The sequence below is a fragment of the Pan troglodytes genome, chromosome 4 (assembly GCF_028858775.2).
Source record: "Pan troglodytes isolate AG18354 chromosome 4, NHGRI_mPanTro3-v2.0_pri, whole genome shotgun sequence".
NCBI classification, from domain to species: Eukaryota; Metazoa; Chordata; class Mammalia; order Primates; family Hominidae; genus Pan; species Pan troglodytes.
Window position 1 is genome coordinate 174,476,641 of NC_072402.2, and position 20,266 is coordinate 174,496,906.

A 20,266-nucleotide genomic window follows, 5' to 3' on the forward strand; every position below is an offset into this window, starting at 1 on the left:
CCCAGGGGTCTCTTGCCTCCCCTTGCCACCGGCCCCGGGGCCTCATCTGCTTCCCCTCCTTTCTGTAGCTGCCACCCCCGTTGGCCCCCAGCCTCCCTACACACACACACACACACACACACACACACACACGCATGCCACACACACATGCTTACACACACACACGCCTTGCCCCTCCTCCTTGCTATTCCTGAGAAGATGTGTGGTTTGGGGGTTGCCCAGTTTGCTGCTCCCACCCTTGCCGAGCAGGGGCACCAGCTCCAGCTGACGTGGGCAGCCAGTTCTCTCCTGAGAGAGGCAGGGCCAGCCAGCGGGCTCTGGGGCTCACTGCAAATGGGGTTCCCACTTCAGGGCTTGAGTCATCCACCCAGCCCTGTCTGACCAAGTCCTGTAGTTCCTGGTGACCAAGCGCCCGTCAGGAATCTGCTAGTCAGTGAATGAGGTCTTCTAACTTAATTCCAAGCGGGCAGCCAGGCCAGGTCACGTCCCTTGCCAGTGGGAAAGCTGTGACATGGCGGAAGGAGGCTCTGGGAAACTAGGGATGAGTGGGGTTTGGGAAGTGGCAGGGCCCATGAAGCTGGTGGGCCCATACATGCCTGCTGTCCTGCAGGCCCACGAGCCACTGCAACCAAGGTGTGTCCACCCTGGCAGTGTTCTCACACGCCCGTCCGTCAGTGGCCCCAGAGGCAGCAGCGGTAGGCACCCCACCCCGAGGCCCCAGTTGCTAACGCCCGCATTAAGCAGCCTTGTGCTGCACGGCACGGACCGAGGATGCACAGTCTGGGGGTGGGGACAAAGCCTCCTGCCTGCTTCTCCTGTGACAACAGCTCCAGCACCAGCGAGGACAGGCCCTAGATGCAGAGAGGGTGAGACGGCATGTGTGGTTTCCCAGGAGAGTTGAGGTAGGGGAACCCTCTTTCCAGAGGAGGTGACATTGGAGCTGAGCCCTGGAGAGAAGGTAGGAAAGCACTGGACAAAGAGGAAGGAAGGGAGTTTCAGGCAGAGACCTGGAGGTGGGAAGCTCCTGCCTCGGAGGGATCCATGGGTGTCTCTGCAGAAAAGGGCTGGAGCACTGACTGGGGCCAGAACGTAAGGCTCAGTGATATCAGTCAAAGGCACTTGGTCCTATTCTGAAACACCTATGGGAGCCAGATGAACAATGGAAATGGGAGAAACAGACCCAGGGTGAGGCAACAGGGAGTGGTGGGGACTACGGCAAACTAGCCGGCTCTCAGGCCCTGTTGAAAGGATCCTAGGTCCTTTGGACTGAGCATGCACTACCTGGCGTTGTCTTTGATGGACAAGTACATGGAAAGCGAAAGAAAGAAAGAGAGAGAGAGAAGGAAGGAAGGAAGGAAGGAAGAGAAAGCAGGCAGGGAGGGAGGGAGGGAGGGAGGGAAGGAAAGAAAGAAAGGAAGCTCATGCTAGTAGCCTGGGCTGTGCAGTGGGGGAGGCGAGAGGCTCGGCTGTGCCTTCATTCACGTGAGAGCCCTGACCGGGACACCGAGGGGGGACAGACAGATCTCAGGTACTGATGGCAAGGATAGAAGTCACACAGTGAGCTCGGGGGCCAGAGGCAGAGAAAGCCAGCCCTGACTGCCCAGGAAGATTCCTGTAGCCCCCAGAGGATGTCCAGTGGCACCTTAATTTACCCCACCCGTGCCCTTGCTAGAGCGCATAGCTGCTAGAATGCCCTTGCTAGAGGGCATAGCTGCTAGAATGCCCTTGCTAGAGGACATAGCTGCTAGAATGCCCTTGCTAGAGGTCATAGCTGCAGCCTGGAGGGTGCCCCCTGGGTCCACCGGATAAATGCCCCCCGGGGCCAGTGCAGCGTGACAGAGGCCCTGGAGAAGTGAGCTATGCCCCTTATTGGTCACAGTACATTTATTTTTCATTAGCAGTTAAATGCAGACATGAGGGATTGTGCTGGGTTCACCAGGCGGCTGACGCGAGCAGTGCTTGGCGTGCTGATCGATAGGGAGGCTGGAGGGCCGCACACCCCCTCCCTGCCCCCACACACCCAGCCAGGGACCCCTGCCCACCCAGCTCCCCCGCCAAGAGGCAGGCACAGGCCAGCGCGTTGTCTACCTGTTAAGGGATGTGGCACAGGTGGGCCCGGAACCTGCCGCTGGGGGGTCTTGGTGACACCTGCCTGCTCCCCAACACCTGCAGGGCTTGCTCTGGCATCCAGCTTGGCCTGTCCTCTGCACGGCCTAGGGTCCTCCCAAATGCTGCGGCTTGCCTGGGTGCATGTCTAGAGCGGCCCTCGGGCCAGCAGCACCCATCCCACACCCCCACTCCAGGGTTCACACTCCCCAGCCTCCCAAGACCACCTCCTTCCATTCATTCTGCAGACCGTGGGAGGACCATGTGGGAGCCCAATTCAGCACTGCTCTCCCTGAGCCCACCCCTGGGTCCCACGTCTGGGTCAGGGCTGGCTGGTGGCTGCCAAGTGACCACGGCGAGCACACAGGTGACTGCACACTTGATGAGCCCAGTGTCTCAGCTGAAGGCTCTGGGGTAAGGGACCCCCTCGGGCCTCAGGTTCCCCGTCTATAAGGTGTCTCGGTCCCACCCCCCCACCGCGTCGCCTGCATTCCGCCACTTCCCGAGCCTACGACAGACCCCAGCAGAGGTGGTTCAGGGCGGGGTGGGTCTAGGTCTGATGACCTTCATTTTCGCGACATGTGAACTGCAAGTGTGACCCCGCTTATGAATGCGGGCTTGGTGTCCATAGCAGAGCTGTGGAACATGCGGGGGGCAGTTGCCAGTGGGAGGGCACACAAGGGAAAAAGCCAAGCTGGGGAGAGGCCGGAGTCTGGCAGGTGGGCAGGAGGCAGGCAGGGAGGCCAGAGAGTGAGAGGAGGGGCAGGCGCCCAGGGAGGGCGGGCGACCCAGCAGCGGACAAACTGTCCGGCTATGTCCCAAATGCCCTCCACACCCATCTGCCCCTGAGCTCACAAAGACACAGCTGTTGCACCCCTCAGCTCAGCCAGCCTCCCTCTGCCATCCCTAAGGCACCTGCCAGCTCTGTGCCTCAGTTTGCTTGTTGGCTCTCACCCCCTATGAGATTGCTGTGAGGATGACCGAGCTGAGGGGGTGCAGCCCTTTGCTGTAGAACACGCAGAACCGCGGGGGTACCAACGGCAGCCTACGCTCCCTGAGCACTGTGCTGAGTACCTCACGCCTGTTTCATTTCATCCTCACAACAGCCTTAAGAACTGGGCACCACGCCCCATTTTGCAGGTGAGGAAACAGGTTCAGGATGGGGTGGACCTGCCTGAAGTTGCAGAGGCCCCTGAACCCTCGGTCCGAGCCTGCCCTCCAGGGCGCCTGCAGGAGCCGGTGCACACACCTCCCGCCGTGAAACCAGGGTCCTGGTGAAGGGCGGACTCCCACCCTGGGGAGAGGGTCCCTGCGCAAGCAGGAGCGAAAGGGGCAGTGGGCCAGGCATATGTGCCCCTCGGTGGGTAGGGTGGGCCCAGGCCTCCCAGTCTGAAGCCCTGGGTGGGTTTTGGATCACCCGTGGGGAGGGTGGAGGAGCCCAGAGGCCAACCATGTGAGGGGCCTGCGGACTCCCCCACAGGCAGCTGTCATCTCCATCTCACAGAGAGCAAGCCACTCGCTCCCCAAGGTCACCACTCAGATGAGCAGAATAGATGGTCTGGAAACCCAGGGTTTCCCTCTATGCCCAGGGGCTGCGATTGTGAGTGCGCATTGGTGGGGGGATCACTGCAGCCCCAGGGGAGGCCAGGCTGGCTGAGGGCCTGTTCAAAGGGCAGCTGGGGGTTGTGGGATCTGAGGGTGACCCCCACCCCATCCTCTCAGGGGACCTGCTGGTTGGGCAGGGATCAGACTACTCTGGGGGTTTTACCTCTGCCAGTGCCTCCAAGCCAATTACCTGTGTAATTAGCAACAAATGACTTGTGGGATGGTTGTGGTTTTCAGTTAAAATTAGAAGGAAACCCACATATTCAGGTCTCCTTGAAGGAGGTGGCCCAGGTACCTCAGATTCCCAGACAGACTCCCGGCTCTCGCCTTGCCCGTGCCCACCCCGCATGTTATTTCTGAGCACCTACTTTTGTGCAGGGCCAGGGATGGGGCCAACCAGGAAGCAGGGCCCCAGAGGCGGCCACTGGCCAGGGCTGCTCCCTCCCTCGCCCCAGGCAGCTCACCTGCCTGGCCAGGGACCTTCTCACCTTGGCCAGCCTTGCCCTGGACCTCCCGGGCAGGGGCCTGCCTGGCCAGATCCCTGGACTTCTAGGAAGGCAGTCGCCAGGCCACCTCGGTGCTGGGACTCCGCCCAGGTCTCATTTCACCTCACCACGGTCTTCAGGATGGCATGGGCTGCTCCTTCCCTGCTTGTACAGAGGAGGACATGGAGGCCCGGGTGGGGGATGGTCATTGGCCTGAGATTGCCCAGCTGGGACATGGCAGAGCCTGGACTCACTCTCCTCCCATCTGCCCCAACCCACGGTGGGATCGTTTGCTGAGCCGCTGCCTCTACCCTGCCCAGTCTGGCCCCTGGCTCACCTTCCCCCTCTGCCCTGCCGCAGGTGCCCAGCAGAGTGCCACCGTGGCCAACCCAGTGCCTGGTGCCATCCCGGACCTGCTTCCCCACTTCCTGGTGGAGCCCGAGGATGTGTACATCGTCAAGAACAAGCCAGTGCTGCTGGTGTGCAAGGCCGTGCCCGCCACGCAGATCTTCTTCAAGTGCAACGGGGAGTGGGTGCGCCAGGTGGACCACGTGATCGAGCGCAGCACAGACGGGAGCAGCGGTGAGCCGCACGGGGCGCCAGGCAGGGCCAATCCGGGGGAGGCGAGTTTCGGCCCCCCCAGAGGAGCCTGCAGCTGCCCCCAGGATTCCCCACCTGGGACCCCGGAGGCCTTCCCCAGAGGCCACAACCCTCAGCAGTTTGGGTAGAAGGAGGGGGAGAGAGGGGGTCCCTGATGACCAAGGAGCTCCCAGACCTCACATTCAGTGATTGTTTTCTTTGTGCGTCGGTTCATTCGATCAGTCAGGCATTCACTCACACCTGTGAGCACCCACTCCCGTGCTGGGGACAGCCCGCCACCCTCGGAGCCCAAGTTCCCACAGAGAGGCAGACAGCGGGGTGACCTCTCAGCAGGGAGAGAGGCCCCTCAGGTGAGGTGATGTGTTAACTGAGAGAGGCATAAGAACCGGTTAGGGAGTGAGGAAGGGGGAAGTGCATCCCAGGCAGGGGACACAGCCCAGGAAAGCCTGGAGGCAGACGCCGGCATGCCGGTGGTGGGGTCAGCAGTGAGGGTGAGGGTGTGCAGGGGACCAAACTGATGCCACTGTCTTAGGGGATCTCAAGCTGCAGAGCGACATGGCCAGAGCTATATGTGATTCAGGGGCCAGAGTTGGGGCTGATGGAAGCGGCAGGTCTGGAGACACTGAGCAGAGGGGGCCAGCCAGACTCAGCTGGGGGCACAGGGAGAGAGGTTCTAGGGGCAGCGAGCAGACCCAGGAAGCACCTCTTCCATGAGACACCACATTCCCCACCCCCAGCCCTGGCCTTAAGTGGCACTGGGGACGTGGGCAGACAGCCCTTGTCTGGGTTCCGCAACTCCCCCAGAAAGGACTGGCAGAGAGAGAGGCAGGAGCAAACAACAGCTTCTCCTCCTCCCCCTCCTCCCCCTTTTCCCCCTCCCTCTCCTCCTCCCTCCCCTCCTCCCCCTCCCCTCCTCCTTCTTTACCCCCTTCTTCCCTCCTTCCCCTCCTCCCCCTCCTCCTCCCCCCTCCTCCTCCCCCTCCTCCTCCCCCTCCTCCCCCTCCTCCCCCTCCTCCTCCCCCTCCTCCTCCCCTCCCCCACTCCTCTCCTACCTTTCCTCCTCCTCCTCCTCCTCCTCCTCACTCATTACAGCCTGTTTCAGTTTCCTCTCCCTTGGTGCTTTGTGGAGCACCCCACGCATAATGACACCTCAGGGGTGGTCCTGAGCCCCCTCCCACCAAGGCCTCAGCCATCCTGAGACACAGCACACATACCCTGTTGAGGCACAGCCCGTGTGGGACACACAGGCCATTGCCGTGAGGCTCAAGCCACAGTGCAGCTGGGACAAGCAGGTGTCACCCAGGACTCCCACTGATGCCAAGGGCAGGCCGGGGACCTGGGGCCTAGAGAGGTGGCCCAGGAAGGATTCCCAGCGGAGGAGGAACATCCAAGCTCAGGTCTCAAAACCACCTGGAAAGGGCATCTCCCAGGCCTGTAGAATGGAAGGTGCAGAGGCGCAGAACAGCCTTGGGTGGCTCGGGTATGGAGCAAGAGCGAACCCCGGGGCAGGCAGCAGTGGCCAGGAGACTGCGCTAAGGGGCCCCTGGAGGCTGAGACACCAGAGTGGGCTGCGGTCGCGCTTGCACTGTAGGAAGACCGTGCTGGGCACAGGGAGACTGGAGGAGGGCAAGGCCCCTGCCAGGGAGAACGGTTTGGAAGCTCTGGCAGTGATCTGAGGTGAGCTGAAGAGCCCTGGATTTAGGCAGTGCCATTTAGCCCCAGAACCAGCTTGTCAGTTTACGGTTGAGACTGAGGCCTTGGCTCTTACTCATCCAGAGCCCTGCCGGGGCTCCAACCAGCCCTTCTCGTCTGCAGCAGTCACACACCACCCCTCCGTGAGGGTCAGCAGGGACTGCCTCCCTCCCCCAAGTGTCGTCTCAGTGCCCTGGCCTGACTGCAGCTTCTCACCTGCGGTCTTCAGGTGTTCGCTGAGCACCTGCTCTGTGCCATGCCTTGGGTTAGGTACTAGGAGTTATGCTCTCAGGGCAGTGATCCAGCTCTACCTCCTACCCTCAGAGGGAGATAGAGAGGGTTGGCGGCCAATGTAGCCCAACAGAACCCTGGGCACCAACACCTCCCAGGACCAGAGCCTCTCCCGGCCCCAGCGGAGGTGCCAGAGGCCTCCCTGCCCAGCAGCAGGGCCCACCTTGTCTTGCTGGGAGGGTCTGCAGGAGAACCGCAGGCAAGTCCCTCCCCTCCCTGGGCTCAGTTTCTTCATCTGTAAAATGGGGGTGAGGAGACGCCCCCTCCATCCTGCCCCTTGCAGATTGGTCAGGGGAAGCCATGAAATCTCACATGCCCAGTCAGGACCCAGCACGGGGCCTTTCCTTTGTCCCCACCCCACACCCGGGGCCCAGCGTCCCTTCAGCATAAGTTCTCCCACTGCTGTGGCAGGTCCCCCAGGGAAAGCACAGCCAGAGAGCTGCTCTCCTGCAGCCTGGAAGCTCCAGTCCAGCCCCCTGCTGCTCCCAGCACCCCCTTCCTCGCTCCCCCGCACACCCCTCTGTCTGAAACACCCCTGCCATTATGAGGGCTCAGATCCATGGATTGGCAGGAACCCAGGCCCTTGCCTGAACGAGCAGTCGCAGGCCCGGGCCGGCACACACACCGGGAGCCCCTGGCCCACACTCCCCAGCCGGCTCCTGTGGCCCTGTTCTCTTCCTGCCAGGCAGAGAAGCAGAGCTTGGGACACGTCCCACCCGTAACCGCCAGGGTCCTCTTCTGCCCCGAGCATCCGACTCCAGCCTCCCATGGCCGGAACATCTGAATGTTCATTGATCTCATCAATTTCTCAACCCAAAGCCATCGAGTGCTTTGAGGTGAAGAAAAAGGCTTTCTTTACCCACGACAGATACCACAGCAGTGGCGCCATGCCGCCAAAGACCAAAGACCCCAAACCAGAAACGTTCTGTGGTCAGACAGGTATGGCAGGGGTCGGAGGCCCACCCAGCTCTGCAGCCCACTCATTCGTGTGTGGGGCTGGAGGTGGCCGGATGGACACCCAGGAGAGCACCTACTTCCCTCTCGTTTGCCCTCATTCCTCACCCAGAAGGCCAGGGGGCAGGGACCAAGGCCTGAAGTGCTGGAACCCAAATCTGCTGACACTAAAAAAAAGCCTGAAATTTGCAAAACCAAGCACTGGAGTCCGGTCTGGGAGTATAACTTATTTTGTGTTAAACAAACTGATTGGTTATTAGATTGTTTAGAAGCAGATTGCTGAGAAGGTGAGAACCGAAGTGCCAGCTTGGCCTCAGAGCCCCAGCTAGAAACCCTGGGCAGCCCAGGTTCACACACACCCGCCCAGGCCCACTGGCCCGGGGTCCCTCCCCAGGGCTGGCACCTGCTCACACTTATGGGCAGGTACAGACATAGCTGTACCCAGACACTGCTCCCAGGAACCAGGCTGCCTGATGATCCACAAGAGGAGAGCGCACAGCCCCTCACATCAAAGATGGGGTAGGGCCGGGTCTGCAGCCCCCGCCTCAGGCACTGCCTCCAGGAGCTTGTGGGGCTGAAGGGCACCCCTCACCAAGGCACTGCGTGGAGCTGGCACATTGAGGACACACTTGGCCCTCACTCATGCAAGTGAGAGGGAGGAGAGGAGGTGGCAGGGCAGAAGGGGAGGGAAGACAAAGGGAGAAGAAAAGGAAGCGCTTAAAGGTAGTGCTGTTCTCCCAAGCTGAGCCGCCTGGGCCATGGGTGAGGCTCCTGAAGGAGGGCCGGGCTCCCCACAGCACCACAGGGGATGGAGGAACCATTAACAGACTTGTCCACCCAAGGGAGAAAAAGTACCCAGTTCAGAATGTTCTGGAGGTCTCCCACCCCTAACCCCCAAGGCAGAGAGGATGAAGGGAGTGGAGGGCCCCTCCCCAGATCTCCTTATCAGATGCCCTAAGTCATATTGAAAGATAGCTGGTGCCCAAGGCCCCTCTCCTATACAAGGACCCTGTGAGCCACCCCCTCGTTCTCAGCCTGCCCACCCCACCCCCTGAGAGTGTCCACATTGGGTGTCTTAGAGAACGGGGCAGGTGGTGCCCAGAACGGAGGGAAGCGGCCCAGCTACCATGATCTCACCAGAGGTGACAGCCCTGCCATCTCCTATGATAGCTGGCCGGCGACAGGGACAAAGTGATAGAAAAATCTGGACACCCAGTGTGAGAGCCCAGAGGCTTGTGAGGAGGGGTCTGGGAAGCAGTCGGAGAAAGTCATGTTAGAGAAATTAAGAGGGAAACAGCCTCCCAGCCTGCCGGCTCAGCTGGGCGGCCGCTCTTCCCGCAATGCAGCCCTAATTGAATTTCGCTGTTAACAATGGAAACACATTGGCTGCCGGCCTCTCTCTCCCTTTCTGATAAGCCAATGACCCGAGGGAAATTGGGGTCAGGAGGAGGAGAAATTGGAAGCAAACAGTCTTTTCTCACTGCTGGGGATGCTGGTTTTGGCTACAGACGGGGCAGGAGGAGGGTTGCTGCCCCCGCTCCTGAGTTGTCAGAGGGTCCTCAGCCTGCCTCAGGCCAGATATGGCAGAAGGTGGGGGGCTGAGTCCAGCCTGGAGCGGAGTCCCCCCAGCTCACCCTAGTTAGGCAGAGCGGGTCCTAGACCCCCAGCTCCCCCTCTGCTGGCTGCTCTCTCACCCTCTTCCAAAGTTTCTCCCTAGTGCATAGGCGCCCCAGCTCACCCTTCGGATGCAGACAGTCCCGGGTGCCCATGGCAAGTCACTTCCCTCTGCATTTCTGTCCAAGGGAGTGGATTAAGACGACATCCCCATCCCGGCACGTGGGAAACCCTAAGTCCCAGGGCGCTAGCATCATACTACATAATCACTGCAATTATATTGTTAATGACTGTTATTATATTATCACGTCAGGATCTATCTGCTAGCCCCCGAGGGAGGGGGCCAGATCCTTCCTCACCTCTTTTACCCACAGAGGTGCAGAGCTCAGCCTGTCTGCCCCACCCCTTCTGCCTGGAGTCTTTGGAGGTCAGACCCTCTGGCCCAAAGCTCTACGGCAGCCCCTTTATGGACATTTCTGTAAGTGACTCCGGGGAGTCAGGCCTCAGGTAACAAAGTATAATGAATGGAAGGTCTACCCTGCCTGCTCGGGGCCTTCAGGAGATAGAAATCAAGCGGCCCTTGGGCCCCCTGGAGTTTCCTCCAGGCTGGGGGTTGCCTTAAAACTTAAAATATAATAATAATAAAATTAAAAAAAAAAAAAAAAAACAAAGTCCACTCCCTTGCCAGTCAGTGAGAGCGGCTGAGGGTGGCGCAGGGACCCACACACAGAAGTTCAGGGTGGCCCTGGGGCTCTGACTACCTGCCCCTCCCGCCCCCAGGGCTGCCCACCATGGAGGTCCGCATTAATGTCTCAAGGCAGCAGGTGGAGAAGGTGTTCGGGCTGGAGGAATACTGGTGCCAGTGCGTGGCATGGAGCTCCTCGGGCACCACCAAGAGTCAGAAGGCCTACATCCGCATAGCCTGTGAGTCTAGGGCTGGGCCCTGGGGGGAGGGCGCACGGCGGGGGGTTGTCACCAGGAGAGGGGACAGTAGGCTTCCTGGAAGAGGCGGTCCGGTCAGAAAACCTCACAGCCCTGCCTGGATGAGTGGAGAAAGTGCCTGTGGACACGGCCCAGCCACCCCATGGCCCCCTGGCCACCTGGCACTTCCTCTGCCATGTGCCATGGCCCCTGCAGGACAAGGGACACAGCCAGCCAGGCTGAGCCTGTGTGAGGCCCTCAGACAGGAGGACACTCTCATTCCTCTTCTAGATTTGCGCAAGAACTTCGAGCAGGAGCCGCTGGCCAAGGAGGTGTCCCTGGAGCAGGGCATCGTGCTGCCCTGCCGTCCACCGGAGGGCATCCCTCCAGCTGAGGTGAGGGCTCCTCTAGTGCCCACGTCTAGACCTGGGCTCCTGCCTGGTCACCCTGGTAGGGGCCACTCTGGGCAGGGCCAGCATGGGCTGGCAGTACATGGCAGGGCTCCCTCCCCTAGGTGGAATGGCTCCGGAATGAGGACCTGGTGGACCCATCCCTGGACCCCAATGTATACATCACGCGGGAGCACAGCCTGGTGGTGCGACAGGCCCGCCTTGCTGACACGGCCAACTACACCTGCGTGGCCAAGAACATCGTGGCACGTCGCCGCAGCGCCTCCGCTGCTGTCATCGTCTACGGTGGGCCCCGGGGCTCCCCGGTCACAGGGAGAGGCGCTGCGGTGCCCCTGGGCAGTGACATGTGGCTGGTGGGGTGAAGAGAGGCCATGAGGCCAAAGCCAGGTGGACCAGATCGTGCCTGACTAGGCAGGATAAGCAAAGGGCTCTCTGTGACTGCTGGGGGCCCAGGGGCATGTCTGGGCAAAGGAGTGGGACAGATTGGAGGTCCTTTGTGGGCAGCGGGCATTGTGCAGAAGGAGATGAGGGACAGGATGGGAATCTAGGAAAGGTGACAGGCTGTCCCCACTCCTGAGTCTCCAAGGGGGGAATCAGAAGCCACACAGTCCAGGCACCCCCAGGAGCCAGCAGAGGGAGGGTGCGGGAGTCACCCCAGGAGAGGCTGGGGTCTGGGCTGCAGGAGTGTGTGAGCCGTGGTTCAGCCTGGCTACCCCGAGTGCCCCCTGGGAGAAGGGAAGACTGTGGCGTGCGTGCTGCAGGGCCCGGGGGCCAGCAGGCACGAGCATGGCCTCCCCCAGGCCTTCTCTCCCAGCTCAGCCACAGCCCACCCGTGTCCAGCTCACAGCCCCTCTGCCCTCACGCCCCGTCCCCTGGGCCAGTGTATCTGAGGACGCCCCCGCTCCCTGACCCCAGTCCTTCTCTGTCCGGCCAGTGAACGGTGGGTGGTCGACGTGGACCGAGTGGTCCGTCTGCAGCGCCAGCTGTGGGCGCGGCTGGCAGAAACGGAGCCGGAGCTGCACCAACCCGGCGCCTCTCAACGGGGGCGCTTTCTGTGAGGGGCAGAATGTCCAGAAAACAGCCTGCGCCACCCTGTGCCCAGGTACCAGCGGCCACCGCCTCCCGCATCGTTCCTCACCACGCCATCTCCGTGCCCTGGCTCCATCGCGCCCACCAGCCTGCCCCCCCATGGCTCCATCCCACCCACCCGCCACGCAGGGCCAGGCTCAGTCTGAGGCGGGGATCGGGATGCGGTGTATGGTTGGAGTCAGGGCTCGATCTGTGTCCAATGTCAGGGCTCAACATAGGGTGTAAGTCACAGGGTGTGAGGTACAGTTTGACAGGGTCTAGGGCTCAGCCCAGGGCTGCAGAGTCCACTTGTCCCTGGGTTCAGAAGGGTCAACGTGTGACGAGAGAGCCCTCGCTGCCCCAGGGCCAGGACAGCCTCCCTGGTGTGGAGAAAGCCAAGCAGCCCCTGGCGTCATCCGCGCCTCCCTGTCATTAGCATGCGTCATCAAGGCCAGCTGGACACTAGAGGGCGTGCATCGTGGGCCTGGCCCTGGCTTTGCACCCAAATCCAGGCTGCCTTGCACTGCCTGGTCTGGTTGCCCAGAGGGGCCACACTGGCAGACTGCCGGGGTGGGCTCCCAGGCTGACCGCACCGTCTCCTCTCTGCTTGTCTCTCATCTAGTGGACGGCAGCTGGAGCCCGTGGAGCAAGTGGTCGGCCTGTGGGCTGGACTGCACCCACTGGCGGAGCCGTGAGTGCTCTGACCCAGCACCCCGCAACGGAGGGGAGGAGTGCCAGGGCACTGACCTGGACACCCGCAACTGTACCAGTGACCTCTGTGTACACAGTGAGTCCTCTCTGCCCTGAGGTCCTCTTCTGTTTGCCTGGATTGGCCTTGCCCAGCCCTGGGGAGGTGGGGGCTGAGGGAGCTATTCTCCTGCCAAAGGCTGTAGCCTCTCCAGGCTCAGGACCCACTGAGATCCCCCTCATCCTTAGCATACCTGCACATGGGCCCAGGCGCGCCCCACCACCTCCCATGCCTCCTGAGACGGGCACAGATTTGAACCTTGATTCATGCACACCCATTGCCCACACTCACCCAACACCAGAGCTTCCCATCTGCCCACACTCACCAACACCACAGCTTCCCATCTGCCCACACTCACCCCACACCACAGCTTCCCATCTGCCCACACTCACCAACACCACAGCTTCCCATCTACCCACACTCACCAACACCACAGCTTCCCATCTGCCCACACTCGCCCCAACACCACAGCTTCCCACCTGCCCACACTCACCCCACACCACAGCTTCCCATCTGCCCACACTCACCAACACCACAGCTTCCCATCTGCCCACACTCGCCCCACACCAGAGCTACCCATCTGCCCACACTCACCCCACACCACAGCTTCCCATCTGGGCACACTCACCAACACCACAGCTTCCCATCTGCCCACACTCACCAACACCACAGCTTCCCATCTGCCCACACTCACCCCACACCACAGCTTCCCATCTGCCCACACTCACCAACACCACAGCTTCCCATCTACCCACACTCACCAACACCACAGCTTCCCATCTGCCCACACTCGCCCCAACACCACAGCTTCCCACCTGCCCACACTCACCCCACACCACAGCTTCCCATCTGCCCACACTCACCAACACCACAGCTTCCCATCTGCCCACACTCGCCCCACACCAGAGCTACCCATCTGCCCACACTCACCCCACACCACAGCTTCCCATCTGGGCACACTCACCAACACCACAGCTTCCCATCTGCCCACACTCACCCCACACCACAGCTTCCCATCTGCCCACACTCGCCCCACACCACAGCTTCCCATCTGCCCACACTCGCCCCACACCACAGCTTCCCATCTGCCCACACTCACCCCACACCGCAGCTTCCCATCTGCCCACACTCACCCACACCACAGCTTCCCATCTGCCCACACTCACCCCACACCGCAGCTTCCCATCTGCCCACACTCACCCCACACCGCAGCTTCCCATCTGCCCACACTCACCCCACACCGCAGCTTCCCATCTGCCCACACTCACCAACACCGCAGCTTCCCATCTGCCCACACTCACCAACACCGCAGCTTCCCATCTGCCCACACTCACCAACACCACAGCTTCCCATCTGCCCACACTCACCCCAACACCGCAGCTTCCCATCTGCCCACACTCACCAACACCGCAGCTTCCCATCTGCCCACACTCGCCCCAACACCACAGCTTCCCATCTGCCCACACTCACCAACACCGCAGCTTCCCATCTGCCCACACTCGCCCCAACACCACAGCTTCCCATCTGCCCACACTCACCAACACCGCAGCTTCCCATCTGCCCACACTCACCAACACCGCAGCTTCCCATCTGCCCACACTCGCCCCAACACCACAGCTTCCCATCTGCCCACACTCACCAACACCGCAGCTTCCCATCTGCCCACACTCACCCCACACCGCAGCTTCCCATCTGCCCACACTCACCAACACCGCAGCTTCCCATCTGCCCACACTCACCAACACCGCAGCTTCCCATCTGCCCACACTCGCCCCAACACCGCAGCTTCCCATCTGCCCACACTCACCAACACCGCAGCTTCCCATCTGCCCACACTCACCCCACACCGCAGCTTCCCATCTGCCCACACTCACCAACACCACAGCTTCACATCTGCCCACACTCGCCCCACACCACAGCTTCCCATCTGCCCACACTCACCAACACCGCAGCTTCCCATCTGCCCACACTCACCCCACACCGCAGCTTCCCATCTGCCCACACTCACCAACACCACAGCTTCACATCTGCCCACACTCGCCCCACACCACAGCTTCCCATCTGCCCACACTCGCCCCACACCACAGCTTCCCATCTGCCCACACTCACCAACACCGCAGCTTCCCATCTGCCCACACTCACCAACACCACAGCTTCACATCTGCCCACACTCGCCCCAACACCGCAGCTTCCCATCTGCCCACACTCACCAACACCGCAGCTTCCCATCTGCCCACACTCACCAACACCACAGCTTCACATCTGCCCACACTCGCCCCACACCACAGCTTCCCATCTGCCCACACTCACCCCACACCGCAGCTTCCCATCTGCCCACACTCACCAACACCACAGCTTCCCATCTGCCCACACTTGCCCCAACACCGCAGCTTCCCATCTGCCCACACTCACCAACACCGCAGCTTCCCATCTGCCCACACTCACCAACACCGCAGCTTCCCATCTGCCCACACTCGCCCCAACACCGCAGCTTCCCATCTGCCCACACTCACCAACACCGCAGCTTCCCATCTGCCCACACTCACCCCACACCACAGCTTCCCATCTGCCCACACTCACCAACACCGCAGCTTCCCATCTGCCCACACTCACCAACACCGCAGCTTCCCATCTGCCCACACTCGCCCCAACACCGCAGCTTCCCATCTGCCCACACTCACCAACACCGCAGCTTCCCATCTGCCCACACTCACCAACACCACAGCTTCCCATCTGCCCACACTCACCAACACCGCAGCTTCCCATCTGCCCACACTCACCAACACCACAGCTTCCCATCTGCCCACACTCACCAACACCACAGCTTCACATCTGCCCACACTCACCAACACCGCAGCTTCCCATCTGCCCACACTCACCAACACCGCAGCTTCCCATCTGCCCACACTCACCCCACACCACAGCTTCCCATCTGCCCACACTCACCCCACACCGCAGCTTCCCATCTGCCCACACTCACCCCACACCACAGCTTCCCATCTGCCCACACTCACCAACACCACAGCTTCCCATCTGCCCACACTCACCCCACACCACAGCTTCCCATCTGCCCACACTCACCCCACACCGCAGCTTCCCATCTGCCCACACTCACCAACACCGCAGCTTCCCATCTGCCTGGTCCCCCAAGTGCACATACAGGTCCTGTGGGAATGCCGGGCTTGTGAGGGCTGTTAATTACAAGGCCATAACTAACAATTAAAGATCTCTGTTGGATTTTTTTTTCCTCTAGAACATACCCTCCCCCATTCTTTCAATTAAAAACCTGATTATCTGTGTCAATTCCTTTCTGATGGACATTTCTTCCATTTATGCAAAACCCTTCTAAAATCAATATAGCTTCCTCCAAGCAGTCAATCACCCCCTCCCCAGACCTGCCCCAGGCCTTGGGGAGGCAGACAGAGAGAAGGGCCCCCAAACCCCTGCTCCTGGTCTAGGCACTGACCTGGAACCACACAGGAGGCAGACCCCGTGCTCTGGGGATCCCAGGAGTTCACCCCCAGCCCAAGCTGCCCTTGTCCCAGAAGAGCAGGCAGCAGGTTCAGCCTAGCAGCCAGGCACCAGGTTATCCGCTCTGGGGAAGTAGCTCTTCCCCTCCTCCATCCTCCAGGCAGCAGACTCAGCTGGGATCTCAAGCCCACGAGGAATGTGATTTGCTCAGAGTCACACAGCACAGTAATGGCAAATACAGGGCTGGGATGCACACGCACGGACTCCATGCTCCCTGCCACAAGCGTCTGCTCCCTAGCTAGTGCAGATGCCCCGGGGTGCAGACCTCATCCTCCTGGGGTGCAGACCACTGACCTCTCCTTCCCAGACTCCTACACCCCTGCCCCCACCAAGGCCGTGCTGTCTCCCGCAGCTGCTTCTGGCCCTGAGGACGTGGCCCTCTATGTGGGCCTCATCGCCGTGGCCGTCTGCCTGGTCCTGCTGCTGCTTGTCCTCATCCTCGTTTATTGCCGGAAGAAGGAGGGGCTGGACTCAGATGTGGCTGACTCGTCCATTCTCACCTCAGGCTTCCAGCCCGTCAGCATCAAGCCCAGCAAAGCAGGTGAGGGGCCCCGTGCCCCCAGCACTCCTGCCCCAGCTCCCACGCCAAGGGCTGCTGGGGCAGGGATGCCCTAGGTGCCATTGCCTGAGTCTGTCTTTATCCTGCAGACAACCCCCATCTGCTCACCATCCAGCCGGACCTCAGCACCACCACCACCACCTACCAGGGCAGTCTCTGTCCCCGGCAGGATGGGCCCAGCCCCAAGTTCCAGCTCACCAATGGGCACCTGCTCAGCCCCCTGGGTGGTGGCCGCCACACACTGCACCACAGCTCTCCCACCTCTGAAGCCGAGGAGTTCGTCTCCCGCCTCTCCACCCAGAACTACTTCCGTTCCCTGCCCCGAGGCACCAGCAACATGACCTATGGGACCTTCAACTTCCTCGGGGGCCGGCTGATGATCCCTAATACAGGTAGGAAGGACCCCAGGGGGCTCTGAGAGCTCCACTTCCCTCCTGGAGGAGGACGGGACAGCCGGACATTCCTCTCGTGCCCCTCAGTGTCCCGTGACAGATCAGCAAGGAAAGGGGGTGGAGTTTTGGGGAGAACCCAGTCTTGGCTGGCACCGAGGCCATGGCCAGAGCTGTCTTCCTCTTGTTGCCTGTGGGCACAAGATAATTGTCCATTCATTTACACAGCCAAGCAGCCTACTTGTTCCAGTCTCCATGTGGGGCCCTGGGCCCAGAGGTAGGGCAAGCCCCGGCCCCAAGGAGCTTGCAACTGAGCAGGGAGACAACCAAGGGCAAACAGATGAGCACAGGCCTGGGCAGAGGCCATCCTGGAGTCCCCACTGCATCCTGGCTTCCACCCACCCCAGCACCGAAACCCTCTGAAGAACTCTTTCCATGGCTGCCTTGCAAGAAGTGGCTGCGGCCTCTGGCATGGCTGGCCACTCCCACCGGAAATTCCCAAGTCCCTCAGCTTAGATGACCCCATGCGCTCCTGGTTAGCTTGCCCCTCTCCAGCTGCCTGTTCCATAAATGTAGGTGTGCCTCCGAGCTCCCTCCCAGTGCCCTTCTCCCCGAGCGGCCTCGCCCACTCCATGGCTTTAATCGCCGTGTCTGTGCAGATAACTCCCACTCCCCCATCCTTAGCCTGCAGTTCTCCCGGGCGACAGAACTGTACACCCAGCTGCCTCCTGGCCAGCTCCATCTGGATGTCTCACATCACCTCAGACTCCTGGTGCCTAAAACAGAACCGTCTCCCACCCTCCCCCAGAGCCTCCCCATTCCTAGCTTCCCCCAGTTCACGGATCGTCTAGTTGCTTAAGCCGGAAACTTGGGGTCACCTTGACCTGCTGCTCGTCCTCTCTTGCCCCCCGCCAGCTTCAGTCCCATGCCAGTCCCTCCTCAATAGCTCCTGCCACCTCCTGCTCTTGTCCTCCCTTGCTGCCTCTCCTGACACAGGCCACCAAACCCCTTACCTGGTTCCTTGCTGTAAAACTTCACCAAATGAAGCCAGAGTTGATCATGACCCTCTCGTGCTCGAATCCCTTCTGGGCTCCCCTCTGCCCCCTGCAAAGCCCACATGATACCACAGAGAAGACCTGTCCCCTGCGGGCCAGCTGCTTCAGCCTCTTCCCTCACACACATCGTCCCGCACACGGCAGCCACCATGGACTCAACATCCCCGACACACGGTGCTGCCCTCTGCATGCACCGACCCCCTGCCCCTCCCACCAGCTCAGCTGGGACTTCTCTTTTGGGTCCCCGCCTGACAGCTCTTGCCGTCTGTGCCTCACGTCCACACAGATGATAACGAACCCCTCATGGGGCTGTTGGGATGACGAGGTGAGACGGCATCTGTCAGCTCTTACAGAGACGCAGGCAAACAGTGGGGCCCGGCAGCCCTTGCTCTTCGCTCCCCAGGCCGGGGGGTGGCTGCCACTTCCCCCGCATCCTGTGCTGTGGTTGACTTGTCCTTCTCCCCTGCTGGGCTAAGAACTTCATGAGAGTGGGGTCTGTGGTTTTCCTTCGCCGTCCTGAGTACCCAGCATTAGGAGCTGATGAATGAGGATGTAAGTGCATGTACCTTCCCCATGGAGAGCCTTCCTGCGAGGATGTCTGGCATTGTCACCAACACTACAGCTGGGACCGCGGGGCAGTGCGGGCCAGTGAAGGGAGCAGTGGCTGTGACTCTGCACTCTCCGGTGAAACGGTGATACCAGCCCAGCCCTGCTCTGCGCTGCCCACAAGGGAGTGTGCATTTGCTTTTGGACTTGGTGGGGTAAAGTCATGGAATTCCTCTCCCTCCCCATGTCCTGAGCTGGGAGCCCCTCCTCATGTAAGGACTCCCTGTCTGGGGGAGTCCCTGCTCACCACCTCTAGAGGAACTCCCTGGCCCCCGTCTTTGCCGGATCCTGTCCCACCATCTCCCTGTTGAACCACTCCCCTCTCCACTCACACACTGATCCTGCTCCTCCAAGACGCTGGAGCAGAGGCAAGCCAGCCGATGGGAGGGCATCCAGCCCAGGAGATAGGTTATTCAAGACCCACCCCACCTGCAGGGACCATGGTGTGGCAGAGAGTAGAAGGAGCAATGGAGAGGGGAGCTAGAGCAGGACGGGAGGGCAGTGGGGGCTCAGGCAGTGGTTCCAGAACCACCAACTTTGTAGCACTGGCTGGGCTAGAGAGGCAGTGGGGGCCAGAGGCAAAGGCCCTTCAATGCCAGGCCAGGGAGCTGGACTTCATCCCGGGGGCAGGGAAGGTTTTAAGCAAGGGATACCCTGGTCGCCCCCAGTGCCTTTCAGGGGACAAGGGAGGTCGGTACCGCATACCTTCTGTCCCCAAGTTTTCTGTGCCTGAGCTAGCCAGGCATGCTTTCCCCACCTGGGTTCCCTCAGTTGCTCATGGGGTGCCCCTGACTCAGCTTCATGCCTGTGGGGGTGGTTGGTCAGCACGGCAGTCTTTGAGGCCCCTCTGTCCCCAGGCCGGGCTGGCACCAGTCAGTCCTCACAGGAAGGCTCCTGGAGGGGCTGTGTGGTGGGGTGTTGGGTGCTTTGGCAGTGGGTAAGCCCTGGCCCTCTTCCTGCCGTTCCAGGAATCAGCCTCCTCATCCCCCCAGATGCCATACCCCGAGGGAAGATCTATGAGATCTACCTCACGCTGCACAAGCCGGAAGACGTGAGGTGTGGCCGCGGGCCCTGTTGCCGGGGGTGGGAGGGACCTGCCTGCTGCCTTCGGTCCCCAGGAAGCCCCCTGCCCACCCACTGTTGTGCCTGGCCCGAGGCGGCGGGGGAAAGAGCTGTGCCTAAGCCCCACGTGGTCCTGCAGCCCAAGCCCCTGGCCCCTGGGATGCTGCTGCCCTGCCCTTGGCCTAGCCCTCAGGACCCAGGATGGGCCACTGACACCTTTCCCTCCCCACCCATATTTCCCCACTTGAGGTTGCCCCTAGCTGGCTGTCAGACCCTGCTGAGTCCCATCGTTAGCTGCGGACCCCCTGGCGTCCTGCTCACCCGGCCAGTCATCCTGGCTATGGACCACTGTGGGGAGCCCAGCCCTGACAGCTGGAGCCTGCGCCTCAAAAAGCAGTCGTGCGAGGGCAGCTGGGAGGTGAGCAGGGAACTGACCCGGGCTCCAGAAGGGAACGTGGGCTAACTGCACGCTCCACCCGGCCTTCCACCGCTGGGTGGTCCTGAGCCGCACCCCCACCCCTCCCCAGTCTCCGGCCACTTCTTGAAGCCACAGCTGGCCCTAGGGCTCTG

General features: G+C 61.2%; 1 protein-coding gene across 4 annotated transcripts in view; it reads left to right on the forward strand.

The window, feature by feature from the left end:
• Window positions 1-20,266, forward strand: part of UNC5A (unc-5 netrin receptor A) — a 70,184-nt gene that overhangs the window by 46,875 nt on the left and 3,043 nt on the right. For 2 of the 4 annotated variants that reach the window (XM_016954304.3, XM_016954306.3), the window contains exons 2-11: window positions 4,557-4,778; window positions 10,128-10,271; window positions 10,560-10,663; window positions 10,783-10,963; window positions 11,613-11,780; window positions 12,369-12,533; window positions 16,378-16,566; window positions 16,674-16,976; window positions 19,603-19,690; window positions 19,946-20,114. In XM_016954304.3, coding sequence (XP_016809793.1) covers window positions 4,557-4,778; window positions 10,128-10,271; window positions 10,560-10,663; window positions 10,783-10,963; window positions 11,613-11,780; window positions 12,369-12,533; window positions 16,378-16,566; window positions 16,674-16,976; window positions 19,603-19,690; window positions 19,946-20,114 — 1,733 coding nt within the window. The remainder of the gene's footprint in view (window positions 1-4,556; window positions 4,779-10,127; window positions 10,272-10,559; window positions 10,664-10,782; window positions 10,964-11,612; window positions 11,781-12,368; window positions 12,534-16,377; window positions 16,567-16,673; window positions 16,977-19,602; window positions 19,691-19,945; window positions 20,115-20,266) is intronic. The other 2 variants (XM_016954305.3, XM_016954307.3) reach the window with 1 other exon arrangement.